The sequence below is a fragment of the Mus pahari genome, chromosome 1 (genome assembly GCF_900095145.1).
Source record: "Mus pahari chromosome 1, PAHARI_EIJ_v1.1, whole genome shotgun sequence".
In the NCBI taxonomy this organism is placed as follows: domain Eukaryota; kingdom Metazoa; phylum Chordata; class Mammalia; order Rodentia; family Muridae; genus Mus; species Mus pahari.
In genome coordinates, this window is record NC_034590.1 from 72,278,956 (window position 1) to 72,303,200 (window position 24,245).

At 54.5% G+C, this 24,245-nt stretch overlaps 2 protein-coding genes across 6 annotated transcripts in view; both read left to right on the top strand.

Annotated features, from left to right (window-relative positions):
- The window catches only part of Arap1 (ArfGAP with RhoGAP domain, ankyrin repeat and PH domain 1), a 65,468-nt gene extending 52,689 nt beyond the window's left edge, over positions 1-12,779 (top strand). For 3 of the 5 annotated variants that reach the window (XM_021191801.2, XM_021191818.1, XM_021191827.2), the window contains 15 exons: positions 41-92; positions 186-349; positions 436-648; positions 913-1,018; positions 1,431-1,578; positions 1,664-1,750; positions 1,833-1,901; positions 2,100-2,217; positions 3,995-4,108; positions 4,306-4,451; positions 8,390-8,472; positions 9,454-9,504; positions 10,075-10,138; positions 11,790-11,939; positions 12,175-12,779. In XM_021191801.2, the coding sequence (XP_021047460.1) occupies positions 41-92; positions 186-349; positions 436-648; positions 913-1,018; positions 1,431-1,578; positions 1,664-1,750; positions 1,833-1,901; positions 2,100-2,217; positions 3,995-4,108; positions 4,306-4,451; positions 8,390-8,472; positions 9,454-9,504; positions 10,075-10,138; positions 11,790-11,939; positions 12,175-12,192 (1,583 nt within the window). In that variant the 3' untranslated portion in view covers positions 12,193-12,779. Of the gene's footprint in view, positions 1-40; positions 93-185; positions 350-435; positions 649-912; positions 1,019-1,430; positions 1,579-1,663; positions 1,751-1,832; positions 1,902-2,099; positions 2,218-3,994; positions 4,109-4,305; positions 4,452-4,947; positions 4,981-8,389; positions 8,473-9,453; positions 9,505-10,074; positions 10,139-11,789; positions 11,940-12,174 lie in introns of all 5 variants that reach the window. The other 2 variants (XM_021191782.2, XM_029547776.1) reach the window with 1 other exon arrangement.
- A 9,390-nt stretch (positions 12,780-22,169) lies between these two features.
- Positions 22,170-24,245, top strand: part of Pde2a (phosphodiesterase 2A) — a 90,880-nt gene continuing 88,804 nt past the window's right edge. The window contains exon 1 of the mRNA XM_029535682.1: positions 22,170-22,428. Within this exon, the coding sequence (XP_029391542.1) occupies positions 22,358-22,428 (71 nt within the window). The 5' untranslated portion in view covers positions 22,170-22,357. The remainder of the gene's footprint in view (positions 22,429-24,245) is intronic.

A 24,245-nucleotide genomic window follows, 5' to 3' on the forward strand; every position in this document is an offset into this window, starting at 1 on the left:
GAATAAGGCCTGGGCCTCACCTTGACTGGCCCCTCCATAGCTATCCAAGGAGACAGCGAGAACCAAGTGCTGGTGCTGGTGGAGCGGAGGAGGTGAGCCTTGGCTTCCCTGAGGATCCTGGAGAAGCCTGAGGGCTGGTGGGATACAGGGGCAGGCAGGTGGGACGGTGACTATCTCTGCTCCAGGACACTGTACATCCAGGGTGAGCGGCGGCTGGACTTCATGGCTTGGCTAGGGGCCATCCAGAAAGCAGCAGCCAGCTTGGGAGACACGCTATCAGAGCAACAGCTTGGGGACTCGGACATCCCAGTGATTGTGTACCGCTGTGTGGACTACATCACGCAGTGTGGTGAGCCCAGCCTCCAAGTCCCAGCCGTGATACCCAGACTCCAGTGCCCAGGAACCCTCTAAAAAGTGGCATAACTCCCTCCCCAGGCTTGACCTCAGAGGGTATCTATCGAAAGTGTGGTCAGACCTCCAAGACTCAGAGACTGCTAGACAGCCTACGGCAGGACGCACGCTCTGTGCACCTAAAGGAGGGAGAGCAGCACGTGGATGACGTCTCCTCTGCACTCAAACGCTTCCTCAGGGACCTGCCCGATGGGCTCTTCACTCGTGCACAGCGCCTGGCCTGGCTGGAGGCCTCTGGTGGGTCCCGCTGCCTGCATCCAGCCCTGTCCACCCTACCTACCTCAGGATGTCCCCATCGTACTCTGGACAAGGCTTGCTCCAGCTCCTCTGCCTATTCTAGTCATTCTATAGAGGGAGTTGCTCAGAGGTGAAGAGTGGAGCACTCCCTGTCCTGCTAGGTGCCTATGGATGATACCTCCATCCTGAGAGGCAAAGCTGTTCGAAGGGGTCATTGGTGGCCAGTTTCTAACCCAGTCCATCTCCCCACCCCACCCCACCCAGAGATCGAGGATGAGGAAGAAAAGATCTCCAGGTATCGAGAGCTCTTGGTGCATCTGCCCCCTGTCAACCGGGCCACTGTGAAGGCCCTGATCAGCCATCTGTACTGGTGAGGACTGTGCCAGAGTGAGGCTCTGGGGAGATGGTGGCAGGGGGGTGAGGGGGTGAGGTTCTTCTACTCCCAACCTGGCTCACTGCCCTCTCCTGGGAAACAGGTGGGCCTGGGGACCACCCAATGACTGCCCTGATCTTGGACATTGTATCGTAGCTTATGTCCATCAGGATAAAGGGGGGAAATGGGGTATTTGTCAGTTTTGGGCCAGGTTACTGAGGCCAAATCTTATTCCCCAGCTCTGTACCTTGCCAGGATATGAAATGTGTCCCTTTCACTCCTTATGTGCGGTCTACCCTGTCCTCTTTGACCTCAGTCCCTTGGCTAGTCTTGGGCCTGATGGGAACTGGGGAGGTGGCTGGGAAGCTCTGGGCCAGGCCCTCTAATTATCAGTTACCTGTCTTTCCAGTGTACAGTGTTTCTCAGACACAAACCAAATGAACACACACAACCTGGCTATCGTGTTCGGGCCTACGCTATTCCAGACTGACGGGCAGGACTACAAGGCCGGCAAGGTGGTGGAAGACCTCATCAACCACTATGTGGTGGTGTTCAGTGTGCGTCCCAGCTGGGATTGGGGGCGAGGGAAGGGGTGGGCAAGGCTAAGCCTCTCACATGGCAGTGACATCCGACCCTCCCCAGGTGGACGAGGAGGAGCTGAGGAAGCAGAGGGAGGAAGTCACAGCCATCGTGAAGATGCGAGTGGCTGGCACTGCCAGTGGGACCCAGGTGCAGGCCAGGGTTCGGGAAGGCTTGGGCTGGTCACCAGCTCTGCTCCCAGACCTGTAGCTGAGCCCCATCTCTCCTGCAGCATGCTGGCGACTTCATCTGCACAGTCTACCTGGAGGAGAAGAAGGTGGAGACTGAACAGCATGTTAAGGTGGGGGCTGTTGAGCCAGGCTGTGCCAGGGCAGACAGAGTCACTTAGAGATATGTGAGGTTCCCCAAAGACCTCTCTGCATCTCGGGGCTCAGAGGACCCCATGAGGAATGGGTTTGGGGACCAAATTACAGGAGGTTGTGGCCAAACAGAGACCGGAGATGCACTTGGGACTGGCTGACCTTCTGGGTCTGTGCAGATCCCCGCATCCATGACAGCGGAGGAGCTTACTCTGGAGATCCTGGACCGCCGCAATGTGAGCATCAGGGAGAAGGACTACTGGACCTGCTTTGAGGTCAATGAGAAGGAGGAGGCAGGTGGGTGGCCGTGGGCTGCCTTTAGCCCAACCTTCATTTCTCCTGCTCCCTGCCGTTTGGGAGCCAGAGGTTCTAGATGACACGTTTTGCTGGCACGCTGATGAAAATTGTGGTCTCCATGCTGGTGGTGACTGGCAGCTGACAGGTCCTGGTGACAGTGCCAGCCATAATGATGCTTTCCCAGGTGTCAGGATGGTGTTGCTTGCAGAAGGGACAATGCTGAATTCAATGACAGGATTGTAGGGTGATACTATTGGGGTGAAGAGGGTGGTGGAGAGTGATCATACAAGCAGGTGGCTGTGATGGGGGAGCCTGGCTGTGGAGGTGAATGGCCAATTGGAGCCTTTTATGGTTAAGGGAGCCATGTTGAGATGCAGGCGTCAGCTGTTTGTGTTGAGTGGCAGTTGCTAGACTGAGGACCCAAGCAGTGGTTAGTCTAGTAAGGGACAGAGATGTTAATACCGTGATCACTCTAGGAAATAGACAACTCCCTTGGTGTTACCTAACTGCTTTAAAGGAAAGGCCCAGGCTGTCAACAGAGCCTATGATGTGGTCCTGGGTTCTGCCTTTTCTCTCGGAGTATCCAGATACCAACAGTACACTGGCTCAGAGAGGCCAGGGTGAAGTCCAGGACAGGTGGGGTCTGCAATCTGCCTCTTCCCTTCGGAGTGTCAGACTGGGAGTCTGGGATGAGCAGGATGTTGGCCTGGTTGGGAGTAAGGGCAGAGCTTCTTCGAAGATCTTAGTGTTAAGGCTCTTTTAGATGCAGACTTTCTCCAACCATCTTTAATGAAGTAGCTAAGATGATCTTAGCTTGTTTATATTTTTTTATTGGGGGTACATTTGAACTTTATTTGGGGTGAACCAAGTGTTATATAGTTTGGGGGGGTGAGAATATCCAGGATGCGAAAAAGTCACTGGCTGAAAGCTAAGATACTAAGATGCCTCATTAGCCTGGAGAGGTGGTCCGGGTGCTGCTCCATGATTGGCTGACTGCCTGTGGTCACCTGATTGGGGGGTCGCTTGGTTACATGCTCTGAGACAGCTACGAAAACAGGGTAGGAGTTAGGCAGTCTCAGGATGCGAGTCTAGTATCTGTTTTTGAGATTTCCGGGGTTTGGACACTCTCTGCCTCACCCAGTCCATGCCAGTTCCTCTGGTGGTGTGGTCCACATGCCTGCCCTACGCTATGCAAGGCTGATGGCTTTAGAGTGCCGTAGCCTGCTGTGAGGAAGAGTAGGAGCTGAAGGCAGGATAAGTGATCCCAGAAACAAGACCAGCTCTGGCACCAGGCTGGGCCTATCAGGACTCGAGGAATCCCAGGGTGGGATTGGAGGTAGAGTCAGCCATTCAGGGCCTGGTGGGGCTGCGGGGTGTGGGAGGGCTAGTAACAGGGCTTTGGGAAGATGCTGTTTGCTGCTAGATTGGGAAAGCTTGACAGGGAGGTAGAGTACACGCTAGAGGCCATCTGATGCTCAGACTGTGCAGGACAAGCACAGAGGGACATACCAGATTTGACCCACAAGGGTGGAAGGAGTATTTCTAATCTGAGCACAGGCAGTGTTTGTTGGGGACACATGGGTGACAATACAGCCTTGGTTTTGGCTATGAGTAGGTATGACAAGTCAGAAGCTAACGTATAGGAAGGGTGATCGTGATGGTGGCGTGTCACGGTGCCAGTGGACACTGAGCTATGCAGGTGACATGTGTCCATTTGCTTGCCCTTGGTGGCACTAAGCGGTGTGGACCCAGTGACAGTGGTGTGGCCTCTCCACAGAGCGCCCGCTGCACTTTGCGGAGAAGGTGCTGCCCATTGTGCATGGGCTGGGAATAGACAGCCATCTGGTGGTGAAGAAGTACCAGTCCATGGAGGCCATGCTGTTGTACTTGGGTAAGTGACGTCTGTAGGGGATGTGGGGTGGATAGGTACCTCCATCTAGAGGCAGAGTGGGACCTGGTAGCACCAGGACAGAGCAGGTCAGATGGAAGAAACTGGGGGGCTTCCATGGGGAGGCTGGGACATGAGGTGGGGCACTGGAATCTGGAGGTGGGGCAGTGTAGCCTGTGCCCACTCTGGTCCTCCCTTAGCCAGCCGTGTGGGTGACACCAAGCATGGTATGATGAAGTTCCGCGAAGACCGCAGCCTCCTGGGTCTGGGGCTGCCTTCGGGTGGCTTCCATGATCGCTACTTCATTCTCAATAGCAGCTGCCTGCGGCTCTACAAGGAGGTCCGGGTAAGCCCCGTGATGGACATTTGTATCTCCTATGTGCTCAGACACTCATACACAAGCATTGCCCTTGGTCTGCAGGAGCGAGGTCCTTCTCTGAGGGTCTTGGCAGCACAATGGCTGATGATAACTGTATATTCTCCTGCTGGGACCCTGAGTATCCACATGAGGCCTTACAGTGAATAATTGCCAGGACATCATACACACGCCCCCATGTTTCCCTGCGCCTGAGGTTTATCACACTCTCGCAAGAATGTATCTGTCCCATGGTATCCATCCTGAGCTGTGCTCAAGCCTGTTCTGCCCCTTCCTAGGACACGGCCCTCCTGACCTACTCTACCCCCCATGCCCAGTGGTCTCCTAGACCACACTCCTTGGCACTGCATTCTGCACACAGATGCCCTGCCATCCCCCTCTCCCTTGCCCTTCACACCACTACACAATCTGTCCTGGCTCTAGACTGGGATGATGCCCTCCATAACCCTGCTCCTCTATCAAACAGAGCCAGAGGCCGTGGAGCGGGGCCCCTGAGACCGTGAGTAGCTGTGGGCCAGCTGCCAGCTGCCAGCTGCCTTCCTTACACTACCTGGGACCAGGCGAGCAGGGTAGAGCTTGAGGACACCATCAGGGCTCCCGGTTCTCACCAGGCATGGCTCCCTGTTTTCCTACGAAGTCACTGGCCCCTACCCTGACCCCAAACCAAGACCTTTTTCTCAAGATAGGGTCCCTTGTTGGTGTGATGCTAGAATTTTTCGTAGTACTCAGAGAAGTTTTGGAGGCACTTTTAGAGACCCAAGTGTGGGTTAAGACTGGTTCATCTCCTCTTACTGTCAGAGCTTCCCACCTTCCAAACCTAGACAGAGTGCTGGGGCTGTCTTTGAACCTGTTGGAACACAAGGCTGTGAGACATTTTCTCTCAGGCGTGGCTGTGCTTTTCCAGCCTCCCTAGCTGGTGGCCCAGCCTTCCTTGGCCACTCATGAGAGCCCCTCCATGTGCCTCTTAGTGCTGCCCAGCCTGGCTCTAACGTCTGGAGGTTGCCTCTGGCTCAGGTTCAGCTGAGGAGCACCGTCTGTAGTACTCTGTGGGTACCACCTTTGCCACAGGGCACACAGAGTGTAGATGGTTCTGCAGGAGAGCAGTGGAGGCTTGATGCCAAGCACGGTGTTTTAGCGTGAGGTCCTTCAGTGACCCCGTCACGGTCTCCAGCCCTTTCTTACCTCTTGCATCTCCTGAACACGTCTGAACAGATCTGGCTGTCATGGAGGATCAGATGGATGGAGTAGCTTCCTCATCTCCGTTTCTCTGTACATGGTTAAAGCTGCCTAGACTCCTGGCAGGCACCTCTGTTTGTCCTTCCTCCTGTGGATCTCTCACTCACTTCTGAGCCTGCTTCTAGAATGTTCTGTCCCCTGGTCCTCATTCTGGAGGCGCTTCCTTAGACTCGAGGAGCAGAGTGAGGCCATTTGTGTGGGCAGAAGGGAAGGAGGGCACCTGATGCACCCCAAAAGGCAGGTGCTAACCTCTAGGCATGGAGAGGAGGTCTGATGGTTACTGAGCAAGGTTTAGCACTTGTTCCTACTCTCCTCAGAGCAGGAAGTTACCTTTTCCAAGGTGAGAAAGGGCCCAGGGACTTTCCCAAGGCTACTTTGTTCATGGCAGGCTAGGATGGAGGCCAGTGTTAAGTCTGTTCTCTGTCTGGCATCCTGGCAGTTTAGAGCTCCAGGGTATAGCAGGAAAGCTGCCAAATGTTAACAGGCAAAGCTGTCATCTGGAGGCCACTGAAGTGTTGATGATTCTGACATCAGTTGGCTTATGGGGTCACAGGAAAGGATATTTAAATTAGGATAGTCTCATACCAAGGAGGCTCTGTGGCCTCTCAGCCCCAGCCCAAGACCTCCTGCTGTTTAAGACTCTGGAGCATGTGAGAAAGGCATATTCTAGAAAAATTGTGATACTATCATGAGGTGCCATGAGCACTGAGCATAAATTTTATTCCTTGGACTTCATGGTACCAGAACTCTGAGCTGCTTGAAAATATAGTTCCAGCTGGGCAGTGGTGGCACACACCTTTAGTCCCAGCACTTGGGAGGCAGAGGCAAGTGGATTACTGAGTTCAAGGCCAGCCTGGTCTACAGAGTGAGTTCCAGGACAGCCGGGCTACACAGAGAAACCCTGTCTCGGAAAAAAAAAAAAAAGAAAGAAAGAAAGAAAGAAAGAAAGAAAGAAAGAAAGAAAGAAAGAAAGAGAAGAGAAAAGAGAAGAAAAGAAAAGAAAAGAAAAGAAAAGAAAAGAAAAGAAAAGAAAAGAAAAGAAAATATAGTTCCTATAGGAGTTAGTCTCTTCTCTGTGTTTCTGCCTCCCCCTTCCCACCCCCACTGTCCACCAGTCTCCTGCCCTGACAGGGACTGCCCAGTACCTTCTGCCTGACTTCTTCCAGCCCCTTCCCCATCCCATTGTCTTTGCAGGGTCCTCTGTTCTCCCAGCCTGTGTCCTGTCCTGTCTCTATCTTCCATCCCTTCTCCCGTGTCCTAGTGTGCAGGCTGACTTTTTCAGTGCCTCAGCCTTGCCTCTACCTGGTGTGTGTCTGTGTGTCTGTGTGTGTGTGTGTGTTTGGTGTGTGTTTGCGTGTGTGTGTGTGTGCGCACGTGTGTGGTGTGTTTGCGTGTGCGTGTGTGTGTGTGTGTGTGTGTGCGTGTGTGCGTGTATGGACCTGTGCATGCATGTGTGTGCATGTGTATGTGTCAGGTCCTCTCCCCAGTGTTCTGCCCACACCCTGTTCCCCGCACCCCCAGCCTTAGCTTTATTGTCCATCCCACATCTTGATCCCCATTCTGTAGCCAGTGGTCCAGGCTGTTTGGGACATGTTGTGATTGTTGGGTAAGGTGCTCTATTTGAAGAGTTGAGGCTCCTTCATCCAGCAGGCTTTAGATCTTGACACGTTCTCTGGCCCACAGCCCTGAGGTGACGCAGAAGGATCCTCTGGTTCTGAGACAGATTATCCTTTCTTCTCCTGTTGAGGAACCATGCCTGGGGTGGCTGGGAGCAATGGTGGGGACCAAGGTGGGGATGGCTCGGTTTTAGAGCCTCAGTTGCAGTTGTAAGTACATCTCCGTCCCCTACCATCCTTTCTGGTACCTCTGATGGGTCCAGGGATGCCTGGTAAGGGGAGGAAGCCAAGCAAATGGCTCCCACAACTGGAAGAAGTTCATTAACCTTCAGTCTCTTCCTTGAGGGTCACTGCTCGTGTCCCCTCTGCCTTTGAGCCAGCCTGCTCCCATCAAGCCCAGACCCATATATGCAGAGGTGAGGGCCAGGCAAACATGTCAACGGTCTGGCTCCGCACCCTGGTCTATGGGTCTCTGGCTTCCTGCCTCAGACCATTGGGACTTTTCTCCCTCTGGCCTGTCACGCAGAACACCATGCAAGCTTCAGCTTCAGCCATTGGCCTTCTGATGGGGCCAAATGCTAGTGATGGCTGGTCCCCGAGCCTCCATTCACACAGTCAACCCTGGAGCCTCCACGGGCAGGGGAAGGGAGTGTGATGAGTGACTGAGACAAATGCAGACCCTAGTGGACAACCTTGAAGGCGCTCTCAAAGTCTGGGCCTGGCTCTGTGTTCTGTGGGGAGAAGTCAGGCCCTGGAGTCTCCAGCTTGACAAGCAGCAAGCAGGGCCTGGGACTTATTGCCCTGGAGTTCCCAGCTGAAGTGTCGTCTTTGGGGTCTGAGGGTTGACTGTCTGATGCTACTGCAGAAAGCATCGTCTTTGGCTGGACAATGAACAGGGAGGGCTTTGGTGAGAAGGCTTCCTGGAGGAGAAGCCCTGTTCCAGAATGCCTGGGTGTTGGGGATGGGGGGTGGGCGAGGGCATTAGGCCAGCGGAAGAGCTACTTCTGACTGTACCCACCTGACTGATAGAAGTGTGTCCCCCTCCCTCCCCCACAGAGTCACCGGCCTGAGAAGGAGTGGCCTGTCAAGAGCCTCAAAGTCTACCTGGGTGTAAAGAAAAAACTGCGGCCACCTACTTGGTAAGTCAGGACTGAGGTGGCAGGCCTATGTCTAGGCCTTGTGGGGTTAAGGACTGACAGGAAAGCACAGCCCGGGTTCAGAGCTTTATAGGGGATAGTGTAGTGGTTTCGTAGTCAGGGTCACCGAGACACACCTTAGAAGTATGGTCTTTCAGGTAACCCCTGAGCCTCCTGAGTTTGGGGTTCTGTCATAGGGCTTGGGACTCAGGGCTCAGCGTCTCCTTGAGCTGTCCAGGTAATCGTGGGAGTGAGTTTATGATTTGGGGGGGGGGGTTGGTGTGTTTTGTGTGTGTGTGGTGCATGCCAGTGAGTGTCCGGGCACACGTATCTGTGTGTGCTCATATGGAAGCCAGAGCAGGACTTGGGGTCTCTTCCTCTGTCACTCTCTGCCTTATTTATTCTCTTGAGACAGGGTGTCACTGAAGCTCACTGTTTCAGCTATAGGTGTCTGGTCAGTGTGCTTTTGGGGGTCCACCTGCCTGTCCCTGCTCTCCAGTGCTGGGGTTACCAGCACCCACGGTCATGCCCAGCTTCTTTTGCGGTTGCTAGGGATTTGAACTCAGATCCTCATGCTTGCAAGAACTCTTATTAAGCAGTCTCATGTTTTAGCAAGTCGAAAAGCAATGCGTGCCACCGTGACTGTTAGGCACCGCAGTCATGTGACTTGATTTGCTAACTTTCTCATCTGCTGGCTGTGCCAGGCTACCTCTGGTTCTTGGGTGAGCTTGGGCAGACATCAGCACGTTTGGATGGGTTTTTTGTTTTTCATTGGTGAGGTTAGAACTCAGTAACTCAGGCAATGCTAGACACACACACACGTACCACCCCCAACTCAGGCCCTGCGTTCCAGTGGGGAGAAGGACACAGGCCCTGGTGTGCTGCACTGGAGGAAACTTTGGCTCTTCTCTGCCCAGGCTTCTGGGCTTTGTCCCATAAATCTTCGCAAATACAAAGCGACCCCTTCTCTGGCTCTCCCTGCAGCTGGGGCTTCACGGTGGTGCACGAGACAGAGAAGCACGAGAAGCAGCAGTGGTAAGCCAGGCCCCTGTTCTAAGACCTTGGCCGAGGGAGATGGGCAAGATCGGGGCCCTCCCTCTCGGCCTATGAGGAAACAGGGAGGCAGGATGCTCGCTCTCCAAGGCCATCGGCGGCAACCCGATCTGTGCCCTCTGCAGATCCCTCTGCTGTGACACTCACAACCCGATCTGTGCCCTCTGCAGNCAACCCGATCTGTGCCCTCTGCAGATCCCTCTGCTGTGACACTCACAACCCGATCTGTGCCCTCTGCAGGTCCCTCTGCTGTGACACTCACAACCCAATCTGTGCCCTCTGCAGGTCCCTCTGCTGTGACACTCACAACCCGATCTGTGCCTCTGCAGATCCCTCTGCTGTGACACTCACAACCCGATCTGTGCCTCTGCAGGTCCCTCTACTGTGACACTCACAACCCGATCTGTGCCTCTGCAGGTCCCTCTGCTGTGACACTCACAACCCGATCTGTGCCCTCTGCAGGTCCCTCTGCTGTGACACTCACAACTCGATCTGTGCCCTCTGCAGGTACCTCTGCTGTGACACTCACAACCCGATCTGTGCCCTCTGCAGGTACCTCTGCTGTGACACTCAGATGGAGCTTCGGGAGTGGTTCGCCACCTTCCTCTCTGTGCAGGTACCAGCTGCAGGGGGCTTCTCCAGAGGCTCCACCATGGAGCGTGGGGACAGCAGCAGAGAAATGGTGGCATAGGAATGAGGTCTCTGGCACAGGGATATTCACCTGGAGTGGAGTGGCTTCCAGGAAGAGGAAACAGCATACCCAAAGACCTCGGTGTCAGAAAGAAAAGGAAGGCTGCTATGAAAGACAGGGTTTGATTTGGGGCTCAGGGTTCCACAGGGTTAGAGTCCATGATCATCATGGTAGGGAGCGTGGCAGCAGTCAGGCGGCCATGGTGCTGGAGGAGTAGCTGAGACCTTCTACCTCATCCATAAACAGGAAGGAGGGAGGGAGGGAAAGAGAAGAGAGAGAGAGGAAGGGAGAGAGAGGGAGGGAGGGAGGGAGGGAGGAAGGGAGGGAGGGATGAGAGAAGAAGGAGAGAGGGAGAGAAAGAGGGGAGAGGGAGAGAGTGGGAGGGAGGGAGAGGAGAGAGAGAGGGAGGGGGAGGGAGAGAAGGAGTGAGAGGAAAGAGAGGGAAGAAGAGAGAGAGGGAGGGATGGGGAGAGAGGAGGGAGGGAGAGAGGGAGGAATGGGGAGAGGAGGGAGAGAAAGAGGGGGGAGAAGGAGAGAGAGGGAGGGATGAAGAGAAGGAGAGAGAAAGGGAGGGAGGGAGAGGAGAGATAGAGAAGATAGGGGAAGGGAGAGAGAGGGAGGGATGGGGAGAGGAGGGAGAGAGAGGGAGGGAGAGGAGAGAGAAAGAGGGAGGGAAGGAGAGAGGGAGGGAGAGAAGAGAAAGAGAAAGAGAGGAAGGGAGAGAAGGAGAGAGAGAGAGGAGAGAGAACTGGAAATGACCAGAGCTTTTGAAACTTAAAAGACTCATGCCCCAGTGCCACACCTCCTCCAACAAGGCCACACCTCCTAATCCTTCCTAAACAGTTCCACCAAGTATTCAAACATATGAGCCTATGTGTGTCATTCCCATTCAAGCCATCACATTCACCACTTGCAAGGGGAGAAGCCATCAGTGCTGGAGGTTGGCCCTGATTGTAAGAACCTTGAGACCATGGTCACGTGACTGAACTAGACCTTGAGTTTCAAGTGAGTCTGAGCAGCACATAGGACTGAGCCTTAAGGGGCTCTCTCAGCTCCCTCAGCACCAGTGTACAGGGAACAGAGCCTGAAGGGCCACACCCGCAGAGAAGTCACGCCAGAGGCTGGTTAGACATGAAACACATGAGTTAGAACAGATGTTCAGCAGAGTTCAGAACTGTGTAGGGAGAAGGAAGTCAAAACTCCCAGGGCTGGGCTCTGTTCCTGCTGCTGTTACATCCTTCTAAAGCTGCCGAGCTTCCTGGTGGTCAATGATGAGATGAAAACAGGGTGCATTCTGTAGTTCTTGGTTGCCGGGAAGAGGAGGCACAGCACCTTTCGTTTTCTTGATGCTGCGTTCTTAGGGAGGTTTGTGGATCTTGAGTAATCTAGCTGGCTGGGTTGTGCTGGGCTATGGTCGTCTGCGGAACAGCTGCTTCTCATATCAGCCTCCATCAAAGCCGAAGGCGTCAGCTCAGATCCTAGCTGGAGGCTTTTCTGAGAAGGGGTGGGTGGAACTTGAGCCTGCAAGCTGAGCTGTGGCCTAGACCCTAGCACTCCTTTCCTGGTCGTTCCCTAGCACGATGGCCTGGTGTGGCCCTCCGAGCCCTCTCGAGTGTCCCGGGCAGTGCCTGAGGTCCGGATGGGCAGTGTATCACTGATCCCTCTACGAGGCAGTGAAAATGAAATGCGCCGGAGTGTGGCAGCCTTCACTGCCGACCCCCTTTCCGTAAGTGTCTCTGGTCCCTGTGGGCAAGGCTGGGTGGGACCTGGCTGGATGCCTGCCTGCACTTCACTGATTTCTCTGAAAGCCTGTCTAGTCCCTTCCCTAGGTTTCTGGGGCCCCTTTTGCCTAGCCTTGGGAACCCCAGCTGCTGATATTTCGGCATCCACTCCATTGCTGGCTGCTCCTTTTTTACTTTCACAAAGCACTTATAGGATCTGGGCTTCTGTGCTCCCTACAGCTCCTCCGCCATGTCTGAGCACAGGAGTCGTTCTGACTCTGGGACACCATCACCGCCATCGGGAAGCTTTCCTGTTCAGACGCCCTCGTGCTCTGCGTGTTTGGTGTGAGCCAACAGAACACACGGGGAAGCCATACCCACATCCCACATCCTGACTGCAGCACAGGCTCCTTGGCTGGGCAGAAATGGGCTGCCGGTGGGGATCTCCCAGGGGGGACCCTTCCTTTTTCTCCAGGCAAGCAATGCTCTTGACCTGGCTTGCTTACCCAGGGTCACGCTCCTTGAATCCATGGGATTAGAAAGATAGACAGAAATCAGGAGCTGTGTGGGAGAAGGGTTTGGGGCCCCTCTGGGAGGGAGCCCCGCTGGGAGGGAGCCCACCCCTTCTCACAGGCTCCCGAATGGAAAAGGTGACACCCTGAACTTACTCCTGGGGGGGGTCTACAAGGGAGCTCGTGGGAAGCTTCTACAGGGTGGCATCTGGACTTGGGGAGGTCAGCCCTCTTCTGGTGTGTGCGGGGAGGCCCAGGCTGTGGCTGTCTGCTATCCCCTCCCCACTTTGGATACTTTTTGATAATATAAATATATCTGTATATTTTACCCTATGGTGCTGAGGACTGTGATGGTTTGTGGGGACTGGTGTCCTAGGCTAAGGGCACAGTTGGTGGTGAAGCCCAGAGGTGAATGCTGGGGCTTTAAAGCCAGGAGCCTGAGTCTACCCTCTGCATGTTTACTGAGCTGTTTACCCTCTACTGTCCTGGCAGAGGCCTGGCCTGGCCTGGCTGTGTACCTACTGTGCCACTGTACAGCCACGCTATGGAATTTCTGATTCAGGACAAGGCAGACCCCAGCTAGTCTGAGCCCCGGTCCCTGCAGCCATCTGAGCTGGGGCCTAGATCTGTGTTAGTGACCTGGCACAGCTACTCAGAGCCCCTGCTGGAGACACGAGGCCACAGTGCACGCCCCAAGCTTTGGAGGACTGTGAAGGGGGCTTCACCCTGGGCACCATTCACGTTGCTTCCAGAGTGGAGCCTGCCTCTCACATCACAGGGCATCGCCTTCCGAGGGAAGTGCTGACCTACAGAGGTCGCCAGCTACTCAAAAGACAGACTGGAGACTTCTGGGAAAGTGCCAAGCATTCTGCCTTCTTTGGAGTTTCATTACCACCCTATCTCAAAGGCCTAGTGAGCAGACTTGCTGGTGTCCTGTCCCTAGCCTCGAAAGGGGCAGAGCAGAGCCCTGGATGTACCCCATTTCTCAGGAAGGGGTGGGGTGTTTGCCGGGAGACAGCACACGATCCTTGAGCTCTACTAACCTGTTGCACAAGCTAAGGTCCCCATCACTTTGTCTTATCTTCAGGGAGCTTCTCCAAGCCAAATTATCATGTCCTCCAGGCAGGACATGGCTAGAAGGCTTATGCACCCAAGAGCTGCTTAGTGTTCCTCCCTGAACTTGATCTACTGTCCACCAACCCCAGAGACCCGGGAAGAAGGTGCAACTAGAGGTGCCCTCTGCTGGGCTGGCACTGTCATTACTCTGGTTTAGGGATTAGCTAGAGGGGAGCTGTCTTTGGCCACTAGGGGGCAGTCATGGACCATTCATAGTTGCAAATTTTGAGCAGGGTCTGTGTAACACCTCCTAACCCTCCCTACACCTGCACCACTTCCTCCCTCCCTCCCCTCCCTCCCTTCCCAGTGATATTCCTGGATCTGGCTTTGTTCTGCTGCCAGCTGGACCACTCAGCCCTGCCTCTGGCCAGCAACTAGTGATGTGGTGTAAGACAGCGCAGTAGAGGTGCTTTGCTTTGTTCTCCTGGGCTGTAGGACATGAGAGGAGCCCTTCGCCCCATGACTACTGAGTGCATACCTAAGCCTGAGCCTCTGCTCTCTGCTTTCCCTGGCTGACATTAGAGTCTTCGCAGCTTTCCTCATGTTCTCAGCCTGTTCTCCCCTCTTGTGAGCACCCGAGAAGAAGACACTGTAAAGTGCTTTCCCTTGGCGTGAGGTCACATCCCTGCAGGATTGAGACTCAACCTTTGTGAAAAATACCTGTGACTGCAGTGTTGGGGGGTCAGGGCAGAAGGCTCTATTGTCTCAAGGATTCCTAAAACTGGAGCCAGTGCCAGAAGGGAGGGGTACACGTGGAACTTTAGGTTGCTTGGATGGGGGGAGCCTAGAGTTAGCCTGGAGGGAGCCTGGAGGGAGCCTGGAGGAGTGTGGTTGGGGGTGGGATTGGATGTTGGGGAGGAGAACAGGGAGGGAACTCTGAGAGAGAAGGCTGCAGTAGGGCACAGCCTGGGCACCGAGGCATTGCTGGTGGAGTGTTGGGGGAAAGTGGGCAGGGGAGGATATGGGGCAGAAGAGGACTGGGGTCTCTGCCTTTCTCTCTTCTGGCTCCTTCAGTTCAACCCTCCCACTCTGCATGATATCCAGCCATGAGGACCAAGGAACCTTTGGCTCCAGGGAGCTCTGGCCACACAGGCTGTAGTGAGACAGGTGGGGGAAAAGCTGGACCCCGCCACCACCGTGCTAACCCTGGGGCTGGAGGGGGCACGGAACCTTTTCCCTACCCCCTTGCTCTTATTGCTGCCTGCCCACAGTTCAGTTTTGGAAAGCATGGGCGGGTAGGCAGGTGTCCTTTATAGTCCTCGTGGCTTTGACAGTTGCTTAGATCTGTGATGGGCTGTGCTGTCGCTGTCCTTTGGAGCTAAGCTGCATCCTGATAGCCTCCTGGGAACACTGACTGAGCAGGCGCAGGTAAGTGTGACGTGCCAGCAGTGTCCCTTGCTAGTCTTCCTAGATATATCTGCAGTGATATCTTTGTGACATCCAGTAGAAGAGCTTGAGAGGTTCAGTCAGCACTTATTGGCTACTTCCTGTGTTCAGCTCTCACTCACCAAGCACTTGTTGAATACCCACTGTGTGCAGAGCTTTGCCGCACACATGCACACGTTGGGGCAGATGAGAAAGTGGTGTGGGGGAGGAGGAAACCCTGAGAAGAGAGAATGCTGCTCAGAGGGACTCATGAAGGGCTCAAGCCCCAGAAGACAGGAGGGTGGTGGGTGTTGAGGAGAGGCCTATGCCAGAGAGGGAATGGCTTTGAGCACAGACAGAGGCAGATGGCCTGCAGTAAGGACCTGTTGTAGCTGGATCATAGCACCCATGCAACCCCAGGGCCTCACACCCTCAGCACCAGACACCCTAAGGCCTCCCGTCCACACCCTAAGGCCTCCCATCCACACCCTAAGGCCTCCCGTCCACACCCTAGCTGTCAGGCCTTAGCTCTAATGGCTACCCAGGAGACACGACTACATCCCTGTCTAATGGGCCCTTTAGGATCTTGTCCCTACCAGAAAACAGCATCTTTTCTACCACTTAAGTACTTAGTGACCTGAATGACCCAGATCCTACTCTTGGACTGTGTGACTGTTTCTGTCTCGCACATGCACGCACTCGAGTACCCACGCCCGCACAGAGCTGGTCGGAATCTCCCTGCCTCTCCTGTCAGGGAATGCCTTTGGATTCTTCTTCCCAGTGTCCATGGTCTATGAAAACACGGGGAGGATTTGTACCCAGCTAACCAACCAGGGCACTGGTCTCTTGAAGAGCTCACTGGCCCTGGCATGTGCCCTCCTCTATACTACTTTCAGCCTGTGGAAATTTCCACACTTTCTCTGCCCTGGTTACAGCTCCTACTGCTGTATTTATCACCCTGGAGACACAGTGACACAGGCCACAGGCACACACTCATGCTCCGCACACACGTGCCTGCACACCTCAGCTTGCACTGCCATAACTCAGCACGCGCGCACGCGCGCGCGCGCGCGCGCACACACAGAGCACGTGGAGGAGGAACACCCACACACAAAGAGCTCTCTAGGAAAATTGTTCTCCCTCCTGCTGCTGCTCCTCCCCCACCTCCTCCTCCTCTGTTCTGTCCGCCCACCCCCACCCACGGACCAAAGAGCTGGGACTAAGGACTGTACCTCCCACTCCTTATCAGCTGGGAGGCACTCTGCCTGGTGACTTGAGTGTGCCCTCCCTCTCGCCATTCCACCCTCCCCTCCCCCTCTGCCACTCCCCTGTAATCTTGCCTGTCTTCTCTGCATAAGTCCCCTCTTTGTCACTCTTTTGACTCTGAAGTGGAAACTGTCATTCTCCTCTGCTTTGTCTCCCAGAGGTTCAAGTTGAGGAACCCCAAGGATCCAGGCAGAGGGATAGACTAGGAGGGGGTGCCAGGAACCCGCATCTCCTCAGCTCCTGTCACCTTCAGCCCTCCTCTTGATGAGGGGAGGGCTGTGTGCCTGGCACCATGGAGACCAGTGAGCGTCATGGCAACACAGTCTGGGTGGGCACAGCCTTCCTCCTCCGGGGTTTGTGTGTGTAGGAGGAACCCCATAGGCCTGATGGCTGTGGGCCTTGTGCTGGTGCCCTGTGCTGGTCACCACGTCTGCCTGCAGCCTGTTCTAGCCCTACTTCTCCTTGACTCGCTGCACTGCGGGCTGCAGGACGCAAAGGCTCTGATGCTCCCTGGACACTGCAGGGAAGATAACTGCAAACCCTAGCAGTGCTCAGGGCCTTGCCTAGGGTCCCACAGACTTCATGGTTGGCCATCCATGTCACTTTACCTAGGGCAGAGAAGTCAGCTCAATGTAAGTTTGGACTACCTGTGAAACCGCCAACCAGCCCTTCCCCTTGCCAGTGAGGATACGGAATGCCTGCTGTGCCAAGGTTCCTGTGTTCTCTCACTTCACCCTTGGGAGACCCAGGGTGGTCAGAGAGTGGCCTAGCAAGGACAGACAGGCTTGGGACAACCCGTCCTGGCAGGTGCCCTTTCCTCATTTGTGTCTTCCTTGCTGAAGTCGAGTCCCCGGTGGGTTCTGCAGCTTTGTTAGAATCTGGCCTTAGGGTGTCTAGAAACCTGAGAGCTAGTTTTGGGGGGTGGGGTGGGGTAGACCCTTCTTTAAGTGCCTAGAGGTAAGGAAGACCTTGCCACCCGTGCACAGTGGTTGCTTTCCGGTCCTGTAAAGAATTGTCTCTGCCATAGATTAGAGTGCACAGAGTCCAGGAGGAGACCCCTGCCTTGCAACCCAGACTTGACTTTGTCTCCTGGCCTCTGTGCAGTCACGTTGCAGCTGCCTTCCTCCTGGCTTACGTAATCACTCAAATATAACAGCTGCCTTTATCCCACTGAGTCACGCCCCCTCCCTCCCTCCTCAGGTGTGGGGAGCTGCACAGAAGAGGTAAAGCAGGACTGAGTGGGAGGCCGGGGACTCCGGGAAAGGGGGGTCCTGGTGTGCCAGATTGGAGGGAGATGAGGACAGCAAAACCTTTCTTAGAAGAGGAACTCGGGGATTGCCTCTGCTCTGACCCATCCTAGTAAAGTGCTGCATTCTTGTCGTGGGGAGGGGGGTCCAAGTGCTAAACTCTATCCATGGCCTCCTTTGCTGAGCCTCCATCCTTACCAGAGGAGAGGCAGAGAGTATGAAGAGGAGAAAGTAACTTGGGACACAATGGCCAGGAGTCTCTGATCTGTGGTCCAGCTCTATCTACTCTTTACATCCTTTGATCCTGGATCTGGCCCTGGCCTGTTTGCCCATCTGTGTAGTGAGGAGTCGGACCTTCTGGCCCTGGCCTCTTATGCTCTGATATCAGCGTCTAGTAGAGGTACCCAAGGGTCCAGCTGTACTCCAGGTTGGCCTCCCTCATCTGCCTCAGTCTTCCTCTGAGCCACATCTGCTTAGCTGTACCCATTGCACTGGGTAGGAAGCAGGGCTACTGGATTCTGGGTTGAAAGACACAGTACTAGCCTTTGGCTCTCCCCTGACTTGATATCTGTCCCAGTGCTTCATCCCCAGTGGTAACTGGAGATTACTACCCCCTCCTAAGGTCACCAGCCTTGCCCCTCAGAGGAAGCTGACCCATGACTCCTCATCTGGACCGACAAAGCCACCTTCCTGAGATGGTGAAGAAGTTGCTCCACCCTAAAGCTGTTTTAGAGACCATAGTGGCTTTCCATGTCCTTGTCAAAGCAAAGGCTTTGTCTCTGGTGGTGTGATGAGGTCCCTGCTCAGTGACCTGTCCCTGGCACCAAGAGTACATGCCAGGCCTTTCACGGTAGCATCGTTCTGGGCATCAAACCTACAGGAGGCAGCTTCCTGGCCACAGGGGGAAGGGCACTGTGAGATGACTCTGAGCTACCAATTCATCTCTCCCCTGTCCCATGGGTGCTTGTTACCAAGACCCAGGGTGGATTGGACCCCCACTCTATATCCTTGTCCCCAGGCAGAGTCATGCAGTGTGTCCCAGACCCCTGTGACATCAATGGCCTGGCAGTTACTCCCCATCCCCAGTGGATGGCACAGTGTATTGCAGCATCAGCCTGCCCCAGGGAATAGGGGACATCAGCCTGCCCCAGCTCCTTACTAGACTCACTGCAACATGATCCTGGACCGAACTTGGCTCTGATTAGCACTAACCCTTTCCATCTTTGGTCTCTCTCTGGACTTCTCCATCAGCATTCTACCCTTGCACCCTTGGGTTGGGCTGGGAGTCAAGGCATATCCTCCAAGAAAGGAGGATTCAGCAGATGAAATGAGAAGAACCCAGACAGGAGGGGGTAGGGCAAATGCAAGGTGTGGAGGAAGAGCCAAAAGCAGATTAGCTTCAGGCCCAGAATCCCAAGGGTGCTGGGTTGGGTGTGTGCTGAGATGGCACAGGAAGGGTGGCACAGGATTTGGCGTGGTCATTAAAAAAAAGAAGGGAATTCAGTCAGTATTATGGAGGATAAACATTGTATAAAAAAATGAACAGAGGGGACTGGAAAGTGATAGAGATTCCCCCACACACACACCTGTAGCAGAAGAGGATAAAGAGAGATCATTCTGGGCCAGACTGAGGACCCTGAGCCAGGGTTGGAGGAGTTGGGGGTGAAGGAGGGTTTTGAGGGAGCACAGTGTGGCCGCATATGTCAGGAAACTACCACTAAGTGCAGCATGGATGTGGAATACAGAGGTTGAACTGGGACTGGGGTTTGGGGAGAGGCCAGGATAAAGGGGAGGAGTCAGGGACGTGTGAATAAGTATGGATGTAAGAATCCAGTGACTTCTGTGGATGGGGGTTGCAGGGAACTGAGGGGAGGAGAGAGGTCAAGCTGTAAAGTTTTGTCTAGGGATTGGAAATTTTGCTGGTACATCACACACAATCATCAGTCAAGTTGGTTCTTCACTATTTGGGTTTCGGGTCAATGGGATATTCCTGGAGGAGATGCTTGGAGACATACTATACTGGCCTTTGGCACCCCAGAAGAGGGCTAGATGAGTTGGTGTGTGTTGGGAGGATCTCTGCTCAGTGGGACAAAGAAAATGGGGAATTTTGTTAGGAGCATCCGCATTGTGGAGGCAAAGATGGGATGTGCTCCTGGAGGGAGACAGGCGGGGCCGTCTGGAAGGTAGGAGGGAAACAGCAGCGCAAGGAGGAGGCACAGGCTGGCGCTGAAACGTCGTGGTCTTGGGCAAAGAAGATAGCTGGAACCCAGCATCCTGCAGTCCTCCGGAGGCAAAGAGTGGCAGCGTGGAGGCCGATCTCAGAAAGACACTCTCTCATCACTTTCGGCAGCCACCCTCATTTCCATAAGCATCCTTCCTACTCCCACTTGCTTCTACCGCGACCCAGTTAGAAAACACACACACACACACACACACACACACAAACACAAAAACAAAACGATGACTGCTGACTCTCTCATGTGGAGGGCAAGGGTCTCAGAACGAGGCAGGCTTGGCTCAGTATCCTGAAGAGCGTCCTTGGGCGGGGTCTTGGGTGGGCGGGGTCTGCAGCCCGGCGGCGGAAGATCTAAGCGATTGAGGGGCAGGAAGTGATGAGGAGAGTCTTGGATTCAATCCCTTACCCCTTTCCGCACCTCCGCATCCAGATACTGTCCTAGGGGAGTCCCTGTCCCGGCATGTGGGACTTAGTACATTTTGGGTTCCATCCATTCAACTTCTTCGTCCATGAGGAAGGCAACTGTTTACTGAGAAATTAGAGTTGTTCCCCCCAATTTTACAGTTCTTTATGTTTTGAATCTGTGACCTTGTCTTTCATGTGAGGAAATGAAATTGGAATTCAAAGAGGTGAAATGGCTCCCTTAGGCGTGTGGCAGAGCTGGAATTCAAATCCCATCTGAGCCCTGGAGCCCACTTCATCTTCATTGTTCTGGACCTTGCCCCTGTTCCTGCAGATCCTGCTACAGGGAACTGTAAGGTGTGGGCTGGCATTTGGATAAGGAGCAGAGCACCCTCCCTTGTTCCCAGGAGATTTCTGAGCAGGCAGCCGCCACTACCGTTTCCAGGTGGGAGAGCAGAGAGGGGGCCAGTCAAGACTTCGCACCCACACCCAGGAGGCACCCTCATTTGAACTCTTCTGTCCCAGGTCCACTGACCAGCCCCTCAGGTCTGTGAGCAGATTCTGGGTCCGAGGGAGAGCTGTGAGAGACAGCCATGGTCCAGGACCTTGGGGAGCACCTCAGCTCACAGGCCTGGCGCAGGGAGGTGCCAGGCTAAGTAAGACACCAGTTCCTGAACTGGCTCAGTTATCTTAGAACCAGCCTGACCCTTGTTCCCTCTGAGAGAGAGGCATTTTTCCCGGGACTCTCCGTGATTTTTCAGGTCCATCTTTGGGGTTCTAGAAGGGAAGCAAAGGCTGGCATGTCTGAGGCTATGGGCCTACTGTGTCTAGAATACCCTGCTTGGATAGGCTGCCTGCACAAACTGGCGCATTCCTGTTCATCACGCGCCCTTCAGTTTGTGTCAGGTTTCCATCAAGTCTCAGGGGCTTCTCTGCTTGGAGCTTTGTGTGTGTGTGTGTGTGTGTGTGTGTGTGTGTGTGTGTGTGTGTCTGTGGGGGCGGGGGTGGCACTCTCTCCATGACTTGGAGAGATGAGGTCACCCGTGAGACTCACCATAGCATCTCCTTGGATTAGCTCTCCCTTCTGCCTTTAAAGACACAACTAAGAACCTCCACTAGAAACGTTGCCAACTTCCTGCTTGGGTCAGGGTGGGCAGGGGGCAAGAAACAGTTCGAGTCGTAGCTGATGGGGCTGACTAATGGTAGGTGTTTGCAAACGTATGAATAAATCAATGGTGGAGTCAGAACTCCATTTCCTTACCCTCACTGTCTCCCACCCACTACCATGCCTGTTCCATGGTGTGGCACTTTCTCTCCCACGCACAATAATTGTCTACTGAGACAACGGCCTACCTGCTCCTTTGCTCAGTGCTCCCGTTCTGTTAGCTTTGTCCTGGAGAGTCCTCCATGAGGACAGGATATGGATGCAGTAGATCTCCCTCATGCCTAGAACCTGTGGCCACCGAAGGTGGGGGAGGGGCACCTGGGTACCCACAACTCCTCGTAGTTCAGGCATCAGCTCTCACGGTGGCCCTGGGAAGTAGTCACCAAAGGTAGGCTCTGTGACAAGGCCGAGTCTGCTATGTGACAGACAGCTCGCACTGGTATGCGCCCTAGGACACGACACAAAGACAGCCAGAGTGCCTAGAAGGGATGACAGCTAGTTCTGCAAGAGGCTCTGCTGTCCCAGATTCTGAGGATAACGGTGTGTGTGTTCCCACTCTGAGGGACTTTGTGGTGGGGCCTTCGAGAGTCTGGGTTGTGTCCTCCTGTCCCTGGGGTCCCCAGCCCCATCTTGGTTCTTGTAGCTGTGTTTCTGCATCCTTTCTGGTCTCCGTATTTCCATCTTTATCTCTCTGGGATGCAGCTGTCTCTCTCCTCAGATGTTTCTCTCTGTGTCTGTGTGTCTCTCAGTCTCTCCCTCTGTGTGTCTTTTCCCTCCTCCCTCCTCTCCCTCTCTGTCTGGGCCTCTCTCTGTTCCTCCCCCACGCTCCCTCCCCCTTCTGCACTATCAGACTCGCTCTAACCTCCTCCCAGAGCCAGCCTAGCAGCAGAGGCAGCCTAGCAGCAGAGGCAGTAGCAGCCGGAGAGGCAGGCGGAGCAGCCCAGGCAGCGGAGCTGGATTGTGTGTTGAGTACAGGCAGAGTCAAGAACCAGCCATTGCTCTTGGTTCCTATGTCTGCTGGGAGTGCCCCAGCCAGAACTCCGGGCAGTGGGGGCAGGGGGGACAGGGCGAGGTGCCACCTTAGTCTGGCTGGGGAGGCAGATGATGAGGAGTGATGGGGCAGGCATGCGGCCACTCCATCCTCTGCAGGAGCCAGCAGTACCCGGCAGCGCGACCGGCTGAGCCGTGAGTACTAGCAAGGGGGCTTGGGGGCTGGATAAGCAGCAGCGAACGATACCACGGACATGGGGAGTCCCTCTAGGAATTGGGGTTGACATGGAGCTCAGCCACATGGGAGGTTCAATCCTGCTGGGGATGGCAACCTAGTCAGGGGGTCTCTGTGTAGAGGAGTGATGCCTGGCATCCATCCAGGAGGTGATGAAGCTGGGGTCCTGAAGAAGGGCTCCTGGCTGGGGGATGGGTGGAGAGAAGCCTGAACTATCTTTAGGGTGGGGTGAGGAGTTTGGCCAAGGAGTTTCTAGGAGCTCTGGTGGCTGAGCGGGGCTTCAGCACCATGGAGAAGAACCATCTTTGCCAGGACTGTGTGTAGAGGGGTCTAGGGTGTGCGTATGGGAGAGAATAAGGATATATATATAAGTAAGAGTGATCCTAGAACAAAAGAGCATCAGGGCAATACATTCCATAGAACCCGGAATTAAAGGTTTGGGACATTACTTTATGCAACTTTCACCTCAAAGCCTCTGTCCCAGGATAGTGTAGCGAGAACCTCAAAGCTCCCGCTTTGTTCAGGAGCTGCATGAATGAATGAAGAAGTCACTGTGAGAAGTTCCAAGGTGGCAAGCAGGTGCTGGTGGTGGAGTGGTGCTGGTGTGTGTGTGTGTGTGTGTGCGCGCGCACACACACACACACACACACACACACACGCACATGCACACGTACATGTATGCACACACCTGTGGAATATAAGGGGCATCCTGGGTGTGGAGGTCTTGAGGGTTCTGGGGTCCCTGGGTTGGATGTGAAGCAGCCTGTGTGGCGTTGTGTGGCTGTGGTAGGGTACTGCCTGTGTCTGAGTGAGAGCTGGCTGCCTCAGCAGGAGGAGGTACGCAGGTCAGGTCATTTGCATACTGCCCTGCATGCTAATGTGTGTGCTCTGTCACAGTATGCATGCATGTTGCTTGCTTGCTTGGGTGTGCACTCACTGTTGTGTGTTATTAGTGCTTGAATAACTGCTCTTTATGTGTGTGTGTGTAGGTGGATCTGTGTGTTCACCTAAAGTGTTCTGGTGTGGGTGTGCGATCACGGAACTGGTGTGAGAATATGTGTACCTCTTGGTCTTTGTGTAACCGGTGTCCATGTGTGTGCCTATTGGTGCCCATTTGTGTGTGGGGGTTTCTTTTCTTTCATGGTTGAATACACAGTTGGGACACTTTGGCCTGCCCAGGGAGGGAGGAGGTGGCTGAATGTGTGACCACCTCTGTGAGCCCAGGACAATTCATTCTATACCCTGTGGAGAGATGCAGAAAAGAAATAGGCAATAATGGTCCTGTCCTCTGGGGCCCCCTAAGCTGCACAGACACAAAATAGCTCGAGAATAACGAACCAATAAAGAGCAGCACAAGCTAACAGGTGGTGCATCCTGGGAATGGTTTAAGCCAAAGCCGAGAGGTGGCATTGAGCAAAAGAACAGGGAGGAAGCTGTAGAGATATGCTGTGGAGACATAGCTGCAGCCTGGGCAGGAGCCACAGCTTGCAGAACTTCCAACTCCAGATCCCCTGGGCTTTGTACAGAGGTCCCAAGGGAACCTTGAAGAGTTTTCTGCGAGGGAGGGACATGAATATTTGGGCAGAGGAAGGATGGGATTATGTTTGTGTTAGAGACCTGCTTCAGTCGCACTGGCTGGGTTGTTCAGAGAACTGGGCCCAGAAAAGGAGAGCAGGGGCCAGGTCAGTTCAAGGAGTAAGGAGGTCTGGGACCAAGCTGGACAAGTCAGCTAAGGGGGCAGATAGAGTAGAACTTTCTGCAGTGTATCTTCAGGCAG